Source organism: Ursus americanus, chromosome 5 (assembly GCF_024610735.1).
Source record: "Ursus americanus isolate L20-20 chromosome 5, mUrsAme1.1.p, whole genome shotgun sequence".
NCBI lineage: Eukaryota > Metazoa > Chordata > Mammalia > Carnivora > Ursidae > Ursus > Ursus americanus.
In genome coordinates, this window is record NC_142131.1 from 46,342,341 (window position 1) to 46,357,547 (window position 15,207).

Sequence of the window (15,207 nt, forward strand, 5' to 3'; positions counted from 1 at the left end):
ATGTCCTGAGAAGCTCAGACAATCGAGTCCCAAATATGAGGAAGGAACTGGCTTAGCTGCTCTTATAAACCAGTAAGAAAATGATGGGTTCCTGACAGAAAAAATGAGTGAGTGAATGACATGAATAGGGGCACTTTGTAAAAGAAATATAATACCCAACAAATATACAAGTTTAGTTAGTATCAATCAAAAGAGTGAAAATGAAACATAAGAAAGGTAAAGATTAAGATGACATGATACTATATAGAGAAAACCCTAAAGACTCCATCAAAAGACTATCAGAACTGATAATAAATGAATTAAGTAAATTAGCAGGTTACAAATTAAGTATACAGAAATCTGTTGCGTTTCTATATACTAATAATGAAGCATCAGAAAGAGAAATTAAAAACACAATTCCATTTACAATTGCACCAAAAACAATAAGATATCTAGGAATAAACTTAACCCAGGAGTTAAAGGGGCTGTGCTTTGAAAACTGTGAAACACTGATGAAAGAAATTAAAGATGACACAAACAAATAAAAAGATATTCCCTGCTCATGGATTGGAAGAACAAATCTTGTCAAAATGTCTATACTACCAAAGGCAATTTCCAGATTTAATGCAACCCCTATCAAAAGATCAATAGCATTTTTCACAGAACTAGAACAATCTTAAAATTTGTATGGAACTTACAAAGCGTTAGGAATATGCAGTGGGAAAAAGACAGCATTTTCAACAAATGCTGTTGGGAAAACTGGACAGCTAACATGCAAAAGAATGAAACTGGACCACTTTCTTACACCATACACAAAATAACCACAAAATGGGTTAAAGACCTAACGTGATTTTTGAAACCATAAAATTCCTAGAAGAAAACAGGCAGTAATCTCTTTGACATCAGCTGTTGAAACATTTTTTAAGATATGTCTCCTTCGGTAAGGGAAACAAAAGCAAAATCAAATTATTGGGACTATCCCAAAATAAAAAGCTTTTGCACGGTGAAGGAAACCATCAACGAAATCAAAAGACAACCTATCAAAGGGAAAAGATATTTGCAAAAGATGTATTTGATAAGGGATTGGTATCCAAAATACATAAAGAACTTATATGACTCAACACCAAAAAACCAAATAATCCAATTAAATGGGCAGAAGACATGAACAGATATTTTTCCAAAGAAGCCCTATGGCTGGCCAATAGACACATGAAAACATGCTCAACACCACTCATCATCAGGAAATGCAAATTAAAACCACAATGAAATACCACTTTACACCTGTCAGAATGGCTAAAATCAAGACAAGAAATAACAAGTCTTGGCAAGGATGTGAAGAAAAAGGAGCCCTCATGCCCTGTTGGTGGGAATGCAAGCTGGTGCAGCCATTGTGGAAAAAAGTAAATGGACATTCTTCAGAAAATTAAACATAGAATTAACATATGATCTGGTCATTCTACTACTGGATATTTACCCAAAGAAAACAAAGACACTAATTCAAAAAGATATATGCACCTGTATGTTTACAGCAGCATTATTTATAATAACCAAGATATGGAAACAACCCAAGCATCCACTGATAGATGAATGGATAAAGAAGACGTGCTACGCATATACACATATAAATAAATACATATGTATACAAATATATATCTACATAGACATACAGTGGAATATTACTCATCCATAAAAAGAATGACGTCTTGCCATTTGCAACAGCACAAATGCAGCTACAGAGTATAATGCCAAGTGAAGTAAGTTCGAGAAAGGCAAATACCGTATGATTTCACTCATGTGGAATTTAAGAAACAAAACAAATGAACAAAGAAAAAAAGACATGAACCAAAAAACAGACTCTTAAGTATAGACAGCCAACTGATGGTTCCCAGGGGGGAGGTGGGTAAGGGGGAACAGGTGAAATAGGTGAGGGGGATGAAGAGTACATTTATGTTGAGCATTGTGGAATGTATAGAATTGTTGAATTATTATAGTGTACATCTGAAACTCTTATAAAACTATGTGAACTATACTTGAATTAAAAAATAAAGATTTTTTTAAAGAGGTAAAGATTAAAAATATAGTGAAATTATACATATTATGGTATGCTTTCCCTCAGCCAAAAAATTTCTTGTATAATCCTTTCCAACTATTTGATGACTTGGTCTACCCTCTGGGGTCTCTCAGGATAAGTTAAATTCTTCCTCTATAAAATGGTCTTTTTTTTTTTAAAGATTATTTTAGAGAGGCAGAGTGCGAGTGGGGGGAGGGGCAGAGGGAGGAGGAGAGAGAATCCCAAGCAGATCCCCGCTGAGCGCAGAGCCCTGTAGAGCTCGAGGCGGGGCTCTAGGCGGGGCTCCATCCCCAGGACCCTGAGATCATGATCTGAGCCGAAACCAAGCCTCGGACGCTCAACCAACTGAGCCACCCAGGCGCCCCTATAAAATGGTCTTTTAAACATTTCCCTTAAGTTTTTGTTATTGTTGTTTTTTTTTTTTCCTGACTAAGTTAATTTAGTTCTTTTAAGTATCATACTTATTATGGTTTTAAGATCTTAGAGGAATCTGATCTAAATCCTTGGGCACAATAATATCACTAGCATGTTTTTGGGTTTATCAAATCCAGTGAAGAGCTTCTGAAGGAATCAGGGTTTCATTTAGAAAGCTTTAAACTAGGAAAGTCATACATCCTCAGTTTAGGCAAAGTTACTCATTTAGTTTGTGCTTCCAGTGTTTGGCATATATACCTTGCTAGAGGAACAATCATGTGAATGTAAAATTTAATTATTTGAAATCATATGCAAATTGAAAACAAACATCTTAGATTAGGTCTTTTGCCGAGTGCTATACTGCTGGTTAAGGGTTTGGAGGTGCAGATGGCCAGGGAGTTCTATGTCGTTAGGGGCACGGTGACCCTACGCCCAGGCCAGGTTATTAGCACCACTTCCTTTCCACACTCTACGTCTTGCAGACTGGAGTTTTACTGCCTCGACCTCACGACTTCCCTTGTCCCTAGGCGCTATGGAACTGGTGGCATCAAAGTAGGTGGCTCTGACCGTGTGGTCACCATGGTGTCAGCAAGTTACCATTGTCACAGCAATTGCTATCCGGCCAGAGCTTTGTCCCGGTGTCACTGAAGAACTTGGGAAGGGGATAATGGAAACTATTTCACTACTTTATATCAGGCATTTGTTGTCCTGACCAGTTAGAAGTCAAAGAGCATCAGGAGTGGTGCAGATACGCTGTGAGGTGTTTCACAATGACAGGAACTGTGTGTCTTCGAGCGGTCCTCAGAGGTCACGCGGAGGGTGTTTCTACGACGAGGGCCTGCAAAGCTGCGGAGATGTTCAAAATTATTATGTATAGTCAGCTCTGAGCCAAGTTGTTCATTAGAGTAATAAGTAAATCTAACTGAGGGAAGAGCACCCTTGGGTACATGGAACAGAAGCGCCTCGTGCTGGGCAATGCTTGGGTCAGCTTTGCGCAAATTACGGGGTTCTGAAGAAGTGACTCTCTGAAGAGTTACACTGATTTTAGGACTGTTATTTTATATCAGTAGGTTCTCCAGTGGGTGTGATTTTTCTCCCTAGGGGACATCTGACAATGTCTGAAGACATTTCTGATCATTAAACCTAGGGGGAAGGCAGCTGGTAGACAGTCTGAGAAGCTGCTAAGCCTCCTGTAATGCACAGCAATGAATCATCTCCTGTCAAACGCCAGGGATGCTAAAAATGGGAAACCCTGCTCATCATTGATTGTTCTAATTTGAACACCTAAAAATCCATGATTCACCAGACGGCAAAGACAAAATATCTGGGAAGAAAACCAAAATCTCACAGTGATGCCTGTGAGAGACACATCTGTATGACTTAATGGTGATTGCATGATTGTTTTACATGTAACAATCAGCTATAGTATCATGAAGGGGAAAAAAGGGAATTGTCTCTGCTTTAACTATTCACTAAAATGTTTTTACAAAATTCCAGTAAGTTCTTTTCTTTACACTTACTACTAATTTTCTTATCTGTTTTTGATTGAAGTTGGGGGTAAGAAGGTCAGAAATGCTTTTTATATACTGGCCCAAAGAGACAGCAATCAGGCTTTTGTGTTCATGGAAACTGAGGCAGGTTACTTAAAGTCTCTGTGATTTGATGTTTCCATTTTTTAAAAAAATTTAATTAATTAATTTTATTTATTTTTTGATGTTCCCATTGTTAACAGGTAAAGGTGTTAATGGAAAAGGACATTTAAGATGATTAATTCAGTCCTGACATATTACAGATGAAGAAAATTAAGTCCCAGAGAAAATCTCAGTAACAGACTGAAAGAATACTTCGAGGTTGAATGCTGAGAGGACCCCTCCCCTTGAAAGAAATCTTCCTTAAAAAAGTAGCCTTACTGACATTTGACTTTGTTATCTTGGGAAGGTCTTTCAATTTCACAATATACTAGAACTATCATGACATTTTAGTTCTTGCAGGCTTTGATGATATCACTGGGCTTTGGTTGGTTTGTGGGCTAAAAGGATTTTTAGGCTAGAAGAATAAAAGAAGATTTTATTCAACTTGAGGAATAGCTGGCTTATGGAGTTGTTGGGGAGATTAGAAATAATACATGTCAAATGCTCAGCATCGTGTTCACTACACATTGGTTAGGTAGTAAATAATAGCAATTGTAGCTTGGGTTTGATAATGTGGAAACTTGGAACTTCCTAGTGAGTTATCAGTTTTAACACTATATCATGCACAACATCTGAGATGTACATGTATGTTTCTAGAGAAGTATTTATTTGCTTGTTTTCAGAAATGCCTAAACCAGCTATTTTCGACCCAAAAGATGGCTCAGTGGGTTAGTGGGCAAATGCAGCTCTGTGAGCAATCCCAATGTGTCTGGAAAGGTATGGGCCAAAGATTTTCTGTTTGTCCTTCTTTCCTACCCTTCTCTCTCCTTGCCTCCTTAATTTCTTCCTTATCTTAGAATATATTATTGGGATATATTATTTTTATATTTATTAGACTAGTAAAAAATAATTACAAAATTTCAATCATTCTCCTAATTCTCCGCCTTACCTGTCCCATCCCCAAGTCTCATTTCCTACAGGCAACCACCTTTACACTTCCAGCTCTTCCCCCTCGTATTTACATCTATTTTCTAAGTAATATTTGTAAACTGCTCTTGAGATTTTAGACGTTATCATAACTTTCTAGCATAGTAGGTAAGAACTTAGTTCTCCTGCTTCATTCACCTCCTTCAGTCTACTTAGATCACACTTCTAAAAAGTAACTTCTCATATGCGGGAAAATCTGTGTCTAACTTTGACTCCCGCAAAACTTAACTGCTTATAGCCTACTGTTAACTGGAGGTCTTAACAATAATATAAGCAGTTGATAACACATATATTGTATATCTTGTGTATTATATACTATATTCTTTCAATAAAGTAAGCTAGAAAAAAAGGAAATATTATTAGGAAAATTATAAGGGAGAGAAAATACATTTACAGTACTGTGTGGTATTTATAAAAAAAATCCACATGTAAGTGAACCCATGTAGTTCAAACCCATATTGTTCAAGGGTCATCTTTATTAGCTTCAGGTGTAAAACGATGATTCAGTATTTGTATATATTGCAAAATGATCACCACAGTAAGTCCAGTTAACATTCATCACCATTCATAGTTATAGAATTTCTTTTCTTGTGATGTGAACTTTTAAGATCTACTCTCTTGGTAGTTTTCAAATATGCAATCTGGTATTATTAACTGTAATTGCCGTGCTGTACGTTACATCCCCATGACTTATTTTGTAACTGGAAGTTTGTACTAGTTTTTTCAAAAAACCTTTATTGGAGATGCTTGAGTGTTTCTAGTAACCTTTAAGTTTTGCCCACAACTGCAGGTCTTTGTGGCTAACACCGAGGCAGTGAGTAACGATCTACTTCTTGTGAAGCTCTTAGGCTTTTTATCAGAAGGCATGTGGTCGTAGAGACCACAGATTCACCTGGGTGGGCTCAGTGCCTATTAATTTATGTCATTCTCTGTGTGATCACAAATGAAACGATGGTGGCTTGTGGTTTAGACATAGGTGAGTCTTTTGATGAGAATTAAAACTGAACCCAAGATAGGATCCTGACCTCAGATAGTCATGGGTAAAGCTAGCCAGAAGTAACTCTGTGTGCTCTGCTACAGAAACAGTGAGACAAGAGCCAAAGTAAATGAATCAACAGATATTTATTGCTGAAGACTCAGAGTAGGGCTTACTTGTGTCAGGTAATGGTCAATGTGCTAGACAAATATGTGAAAATTACTGTGATTTAAAAATCTCAAGTGACAGAATAGATATTCAAAGTATGATATAGTGTTTCTGTGTGCTTCCCACAAGATCTGTTACATTTAGGTCTGGTGCTCACGTGCTTTTTATTAAAAATTGCCATGAAATATTTGTTACATTTTTGTTTAAATTAATACCGAAGTCCTTTTTTCCTTTCCTTCTCCTGCAACTTGTAATTCAGTTTTATCACTACTTTCTTTTTCACTTTGCTATGTCTTAATACCTGCATAAATGTTATGCTTCTGGGATCATAAAGATACGTGGAACTGTTTGTTCTTTATAGGCTGTGGAGATGGAGTCAGAGATGAATCCTTCCATCTTAAAAGAGTCCGTGATATAGACTATTCCATACTCCAACCAGAAGTGAAGATTCATCATACTGGTCTTCGAAATGACTATTGTAAGTTACTGTTTAGATCATGAATTGAAAAGTTGGAGTGACAAAATGTATCCTGTGCTGTGGCATAAACTTGAGATTTGCTTCTGGAAGAACCCAATGGTCCTTGTGCCTTATGTCCCAAAGCTGTACTATCCAAATATGGTTAATGTAGTTTGGCTTTTCCCTGGGCAAATTTCATGTTTGGAATGGGTATTGTTGGTGTTGGTGGGGTATAAGAAATGTACATTTTTTAAAATGGTGTTAGAATGAACTGTGAGAATGAGGGCCTATTCTTAGGCATATATTTTAAACATAGATATATCTAATCAGTCCAACAGCCACATGGGTCTTCTTGTTGTGTGCCTAGTTTATAATCTAGTTGGGAAGACAGGACTAACTCACATGGAACTTCTACCAACATGCTAGTGTAGAACAGAAATAATGAATTAAGGGGTAAAAGGGGCTATAATGAGTATAAGTAGTTCAGTGATCTTTGGATCTTTGTCTAAAAAGACTTTGTGGAGATGTTCAGACTTGAGCTGGGTTTTGAAAAATGGGTAGGATTTGGAGGAGTGGGGGAGAGAAGATAGAGCATTTTCAGCAATGTTAACAATGTCAGCAAAGGCAGGATGTCGGTAATTAATGATAATGGCAATGAAGAGGACACACTGGGGACTGGTGAATAGGAGGTAGATGCAAATTTTGCAATCACATAGGGTCCCCTCAATCCCCCAACTTTTTTTAGGTTACTGCAGTTGTCATATATTTTGCATCTACATACATTGAAAACTCTACCATTGTTATAAATTTTACTCTAAAAAGCTGGTGTGCTTCATAGTTTTGTATTGATGTCTATCAGTGAGGATAAGAGTTTTTGTCTTATAAGAAATAAGATAGGGTTATATGTCAACTGTATCTCAATTTTAAAAAAAAGAAGATAGGATACATTTTAATATGTGATCATACAAATACAGTTTCTTTTGGCAGTCAGAGAGTTCTAATAGAAGATAGAGAATACTGCTAGGAACTTCCAGGTATCACTTATAAGCCAGTGACCACTTCTTCCAGATATACTGTAGTTGGGTGGTATTTTTGGTTTAAAATGATGGTGGCATTTTTCATATGGATATTGTAGGTTCAGGGGTGTTTCTGTAAGGGTTACATGCTTTCCCCCTATGTTTATTGCAGTATTATTTATAATAACCAAATTATGAAAGCAGCCCAAGTGTCCATTGATAGATGAATGGATAAAAAAGATGTGGTATGGAAGTGTCTGGGAGGCTTAGTCATTAAGCCCATCCATGTCACAACAACATGGGTAGACCTAAGTGAAATACATCAGTCAGAGAAAGGCAAACACCGTATGATGAAGAGACAAACCAAAGAACAGACTCTTAACTGTGGAGAACTAACTGATCCTTGCCTACGGGGAGGTCGGGGGGGCGGGGATGGGTGAAACAGGTGAAGGGGATTAAGAGTACATTTATCATTATTAGCACTGAGTAATATGTATAAAATTATTGAATCAATATATTGTACACCTGAAACTAATAGAACACTGTATGTTACCTATACTGGAATTAAAAGAAAAAAAAGAAAAAAAGAAAAAGAAAGGCCAGATAATTTCAATGAAAAATATAGATGCTAAATTTTAATTTTTAGTGATCTGTTAGATAAAATCCATGGTTCTAATAATGGTAGATAAAACTTCCAAATTCTCTAAATGACCCTAAATAAATATATTTGAGTATAATGCTTACTATTTTTTTGAGTATAAATAGTAAGCATTATTGCTCATTAGACTGTGAATCTCTCTCTTTTTTTTTAAAGATTTTATTTATTTATTTGACACAGAGAGAGGCAGCGAGAGAGGGAACACAAGCAGGGGGAGTGGGAGAGGGAGAAGCAGGCTTCCCGCCGAGCAGGGAACCCAATGAGGGGCTTGATCCCAGAACGCTGGGATCATGACCTGAGCTGAAGCCAGACACCTAATGAGTGAGCCACCCAGGTGCCCCTAGACTGTGAATCTTGACAGAGAATTCTAGTGTTTATTTTTGAACTTCGAACAATCTACTTGCGTATGTGATTCTATTTTCCAACTGACCATGAGAAAGGTATTACTTTTGTTCATCTACCTGCAAAAAATTTGGTTACTTGAAAATATTTTTTATTTGGCTAAATCATTACGCTATTATGAACTGCTTTTCTTATAGATCTGAATATTCTGGATTGGAATTTTCAAAATCTTGTTGCTATAGCCCTTGGATCCTCTGTATTCGTCTGGAATGGGGAAAACTACAATGTGATTGAAAATATAGACCTAAGTCACAATTGTAACTATATATCTTCTGTGTCCTGGATAAAAGACGGAACCTGCCTGGCAGTTGGCACCAGCGACGGAGAAGTACAAGTAACAATTTCCACCCCCCGCTTAAAATGTGCTCTGTATAATTGCCACATAACTAAAATTGACTTCTAATAATGAGTTAATATACAGTAGAGAATCTGTATTAGTTGTGGCACTTGAAACTATGGGGAGTGAGAAGATATAGCATTCTGGTTCTTTTCTGAATGACATTTAATGAGCACTTAAGGATACTCTACCTAGTTTTTTTTCCCACACAATCTTTCTGTCATATTTACCTTTTTAATGTCTATTTAAAAAAATTTTTTTTAAAGTAATCTTTCCACCCAATGTGGGGCTTGAACTCACAACTCTGAGATCAAGAGTCACCTGCTCCTCTGATTGAACCTGCCAGGTGCCCCTAAAAGTCTTTTCTCTTGTATTAAAGTTGGGCTTGTAGAATCCCCAGGGTTAAGACTTTGGAGAGAGGAAGATAACCTTCAGCTCTTTCTCTGCACAATCATGATCAGGAGTAGAATTACTTAAAATGAGTAGATTTTTTTTTCTTTCTGATAAGCTCTCTGAAATGAGAATGTACCCAGTTTCCTTCAATCTGTTTAAATTTCTCATGTATTACTGTTACTAGCCATACTGTGAACAATATTGCTCATGTGTTCAATGACTTTGGAGGGCCACAGATGGCTCTCATGGCTTTCTCATCTCTACAATGATACTGGATGCTATGAAGGTTATGTCATGATTTCTTCTTACACCAAAGTTCTCATTTCTCATATAGGTCAGAGTATCATTTATAGGTGGCAGACAAGGAGTCTCTTAGCCTGTCAGTGGATTTCCAGAATGAAATTCCACAATTTAGAGGAAACTAGAAGTGTGAGAGCCATTTTCAACCTGTGGCTGCCCATTGAATTCACCTGGAGACCTTTAAAATAAATGTCATAAAATAAATGCCGTATCTACCTCCATTATGAAATCAGAATGGCTAGCATCCATAGCAAGCTCCGTAGGTGATGTCATATCAGACAGGGTTGAGAAATGCTGCCCAGGGTTAAAGGAGCTGAGCTTCCCCTTAGTACAAAGACTGGTGGTAGCACCATTAATTGCTATGAGGCCTTTAAGAAGACGGTGGACTGTGAAAAAGACAATGCTATGTAACTCTGCTTGTTCATTCTTTCAGTTATGGGATGTGGTAACTAAAAAGCGGCTGAGAAATATGCTTGGTCATTTGTCAGTGGTTGGGGCTCTGAGCTGGAATCACTGTATTCTCAGCAGGTAAGAAGCATCTTGGTGGAACGAATTATATTTGTTTCCCAGAGTGCTTATGGGGGCTGAGTGAACAGAACTATAATAATATTTAAAACCAAATGCAAAACCAAAACCGACCCAAACCAGACAAGATATTAGTGAGCAGCAGTTATGATCCTACCCTCTCGGATATCCTGGTCTGCAGGCGATGTAAGTGGTCCAGTGGCCACAGGTACCATGGTGGCTAGGGGCCCGCACCATATGCTGGTTCTGGAAAGTGAGGTTCAGGATCCACTAAACTGTTCAGATAAAAGGTAAAACTCTGTTTAAGCAAAAAGTTTCTCTGTACCAAGTAATACCTACCAGAGGGACAGTTTGTTGAAATCAAGTATGTATTGCTATCAGGATCAATAATTTGGAATATGATAAGCTTTCTGGGGCACATGTCCAATTCATAGATCCATAGACGTTAGAACTGGAAGGAACGTCCTAGATCAGCTAGGTTCCATGGTTCTCAAACTTGAGAGCCCAACATCACCTGAAGGGCTCCTTACAACACAGATTGCTAGTCTGTCTCCGGGAATTCCTGATTCAGTAGGTCTGAAGGGGCGCTGATAATTTGTATTTTTAATTTCCAAAGTGATGCTGACACTTCATCACTTTTGAGAACTACTGTTTTAGTCTAACTACTTCAGTCACTTAACCAGATAAGTTAAGTGACTTGTTCCTACAATCCTACATAATTGATCTAAATATATACTGCTTTTAATAATTACCATTTACTTTTTTAAAAGCTTTTACTTATTTATTAGAGAGAGAGAGCACAAGCAGGAGGAGCAGCAGAGGGAGAGGGAGAAGCAGACTCCCCGCTGAGCAGGGAGCCTGCCGTGGGGCTCCATCCCAGGACCCTGGGATCATGACCTGAGCCGGAGGCAGACGTTTAACTGACTGAGCCACCCAGGTGCCCCATTGCCATTCATTTTTATACCGTAGTTCTTAAGGTAGGTTTAAATTAAATAAATTCCAGGGTCTTTTACAATTTCTTTAAGTAGCTAAGATATAAATTTGAGATTTCAATACTTTGTGAATACAGGTCAAACTTAAAGCCACTTAAACAAAATACCACATGGGCTAATTATTTACCGTGAAAAGTTGTGGTAGTGAGGTCAGCTCTCTATTTGAATTCCTTTTACAGTCTGCATTGTTTAAATTTAGTTTTATTACTCATGAGGAAAATGAGCAGATCCTTTCCTCTACAGCAGCTAATATTTCTGGAGTAATGTGTGCTGGGCATTGTGATGTACTCTCCATGCACAGAGCTGTGTTTTCACCCCTGCAGTAGTGCGACTGAGCAGTTTCTAATCTCCCCCCAACCTGTTCTTAATGAATAAACTGAGACACTAGCCTGAGGTCACAGGCTTAGTAAAAGGGACAGAGTCGGGCTTTGGACCCAGGTGGTCTGGCTGCAGACTTCTGTTCATCAGAAGGCTGCTCAGTGTGGTGCCTGAATAGGTTTTAAAAATACGAGACCAGATTTTGAGAAATTTCATAAATAATTGTAGGTAGTTGTTTACTTGCTTCTTGGAGAAAATTAAATTAGTCCAGAAAGAGGTCATTGTCTTTGGTGAAGTGATAGGATCTTTATCATTATTTGCATCCAAATCACTACTAGAGATAGACATTATCCACTGAATCAGAATCACACAGAAGTTTGCTGTGACATTCGGATAGCTTTATACTCTTTGTAGATATTAGTAACATTAACAATAACAGTGGGTTTGTAGCTTAATAGAAAAGGGAAATAATCGGACATTTCTATCTCTGACATTTCACTATAAATAGATAGATACTAAAACCATTGCATTGAGATAATATGAAATATTCTGAATTCCAGAAAAGTACTATTTCTTATGTTCAGTACATAAACTACTCCCTGGGGAAATATGGCAAGGTTCAAAATTTATCTTTCCCATGGGGGTCTGCATCGTATTAAAGTCATTAGAAATATCTATCAAAATGAGGCGCTTGGGTGGCTCAGTCGGTTAAACATCTGCCTTCGGCTCAGGTCACGACCCCAGTGTCCTGGAATCCAGCTGGCATGGTGCTCCTTGCATAGCGGGGGGCCTGCTTCTCCCTCTGCCTCTGCCCCTGCCCCCTCCCCCTCCACCCGTGCTCTCACTCACTTGCATTCTCTCTCAAATAAATAAATAAATAAATAAATAAAATCTTAAAAAAAAGAAATATCTGTCAAAGGATATCATGTCAATATCCACATTTAAAACTTAGCCACAAACATCTTTTTCACTTGTGAAAACAATCACCCAGGCAGAATACTCTATCCTTCTTACCCCAACGAATGTTCAAAACCTGTGTCTTGAATCTGTCCTGAGGGGTCTTTTGATAGTGTGAACTATGCTTTCCTTCATGTTTTCAAATGCTTATTAGCAATAGGGCTGGAGCTTTCTGTCAGAAACCTGCCCCTTTACCTCTGTGCAGCGGGTCGAGGCTGGGCCGTGTTTATCATCACGACGTTCGGGTCGCCCAGCATCACGTTGGAACACTTCACCACAAGCAAGCTGTCTGTGCTCTCAAGTGGTCCCCTGACGGCAGGCTGCTTTCCAGTGGCTGTAGTGACGGACTGCTGACAATATGGCCGCATGACCCGGGGGCGAAAGCCCAGGTTCAGCCACTGAAAGTTATACTCCAATCTACAGCAGTCAAGGTAAGACGTCCAATAGCTTTCCAAGTTGCTCTTCACTCAGAGATCACTGAGGATCCTTCACATGTGAGAACAAAGCCATTAAGCCAATGCTTTGAGATTTTCTTCCCCCAGAATTTGTTTTGGATTTTGCCATCATTCTCTTGAAAGACAACCCTATGTATAGCCCCCATGTGTCAGATTTTGTGGTTGTAAGTAACTGAAAGCAGAGGTAAGCTTGAACTTCTGCAAAAAAGTAAATGTATTTTCTCTTATGACTGAGGAGTCCTGGGTACATACAGCTGTTTCCAATACCATCCAGATCTAGGGCTTTAAAAAATGTCATTAGAACCTGCTCTCTTTGGCTCCTGGCTCTGCCTGTCCCTGTTGAGTTCCATTCTTTATTCAGACAACATTTTGTGGGCAAAATGGCTCTTAGCAGCTTTAAATTCACATTCTCCCAGATGAGAACGGATTAAGAAACTACCGTTCCTTGTAACTCCGGTAGAAAAGTCCCGGGCAGGACTCTGGTGTGACTTTGGGCACCTTCTCATTTCTCAGCAGACAACTGTGGCCAAAGAGATGGGTACACTGGCTATCCAGGCCTAGGTCATGAACTCACACCCATGAAAGAAAACCCACTGTCAGAAGGAGGAGGAAGGGTGCTGCACAGTTAAACCAATACTCTACTATGCTCTGCGGAGTGTTTTTTTATTTCTATTTTAAATTCTATTTCTAGTAAAAAAAAATCCATACTTTCATTCCTTTGGTGCCATAGATCTATGTCTTGGCCTCAACATAGTCCCAGAATATTTATCACTCACAGAACAAAGAAACGGTTCTACTTTATTAACTATGAGCAAATGTGTTAGAACGAGAATTTACAAAGTTACCAGGGAGTTTCCTGGTAGAGGGTGTAACATGTCGCACCTGCTGTTAAGGAGTGGTGGCTCAGTACTCTGGCTTGTGGTTTTTTAATGTCCACAGGACATGAAGAGTGATTTTAGATCCAAATTCCCATTATTAATGATCTGAAAAAAATCTAGGGAAAATGTATGTAAAATATTCTGTCTGCAAACAAAATACAAAAACAAAATAAAGCAAAACAAAAACCCAACTCATGAAAAACCCAAGCCAGGCAAAGCAAGTTACTTTCTTATGTGCCTTGCTGTCAGAAATACAGTGAATTGAACCAAGAGTTTCTGGAGCCTGAGCAAACCAAGCCTCGTGGCAGTTAATGGCAGGATGGACGGCAGATAAGGATACATGGATAAATATAACTGAAATATTTGTTAGAGTGTCCTTTAAACTTATTGTTACTCAACATTTAAATTACCAATATAAATATGCAATACTAAATCTTACTTTTCAGAATTACCTTTAACTATTTATAAGTAAGTAAATCAAAGGCAATTTTCCTTTTTGAAATGTATTAGGAGTTGAATGCACGAGAGTTTTTGGGGTGCGAGCAGTCATGCGTGGCTCTGTTCTGTGTTTTCTTCTCCGACCTAGAACCTAAAGACACAGGTAGACAAATGAGAGAAAGGCTTCATTTCATAATCAGAGTCTAGAGGCACCTTTTACCTACTCCAGCAGGAGAATTTTGCCCCATAGGACATGTTGAGAGTAGTTTTTAAAATACATTATTGGGTAATTTTTCTTTGCTTAAAATATTGGTAATTATTCTCGAAATTTGAGGAAGGCACCTAACAGGTGATTTCTAGTCCCTTAGACGTAATCTCTAGAGAGTGCCATTAGCTCCTGCCTTTAGATCAGAGCTCCAGGAGAGCTGCGGTGCGAGCAGACCTCTGGACTCCTGCTCACCTGAGTGTGTCACCTTCACAAGTTCACTTGCTCCAAGGCTGACCTGCCTGTGTGGTTATTTGAACTTTCAAGGCCATGGATTGGTGTCCCTGGCAGCCTGCAGTCCTTGCTGTTGGAGGCGGAATGGAAGACGGACACTTACGTGTCTTAGACGTAAATACTGGGCAAAACATGCAGACCCCAACCACAGACTCACAGGTAAACACCTCTGCTGGAGTTTGCCTTCACTTTGGTCTTCTAGAACCTCGTGAAAACGATAGCTGATAGAGCACAGGACCGAAACACGCCTCTCTGTACTCGCGGAGTCTATAAGGATTTCAGTTCTTGACTGTTTTTGTAAAACCTTTCTCTGGGAGTCGCAAGCTGATCTGTGTATCCTTTCCTTCCCCCTCCAT

At 38.6% G+C, this 15,207-nt stretch overlaps 1 protein-coding gene across 1 annotated transcript in view; it reads left to right on the forward strand.

Moving 5' to 3' along the window:
* The window catches only part of CDC20B (cell division cycle 20B), a 36,948-nt gene that overhangs the window by 16,517 nt on the left and 5,224 nt on the right, over positions 1-15,207 (forward strand). Inside the window, exons 5-10 of the mRNA XM_045795019.2 lie at positions 4,779-4,872; positions 6,588-6,704; positions 8,897-9,093; positions 10,223-10,317; positions 12,787-13,012; positions 14,885-15,010. Coding sequence (XP_045650975.2) covers positions 4,779-4,872; positions 6,588-6,704; positions 8,897-9,093; positions 10,223-10,317; positions 12,787-13,012; positions 14,885-15,010 — 855 coding nt within the window. The remainder of the gene's footprint in view (positions 1-4,778; positions 4,873-6,587; positions 6,705-8,896; positions 9,094-10,222; positions 10,318-12,786; positions 13,013-14,884; positions 15,011-15,207) is intronic.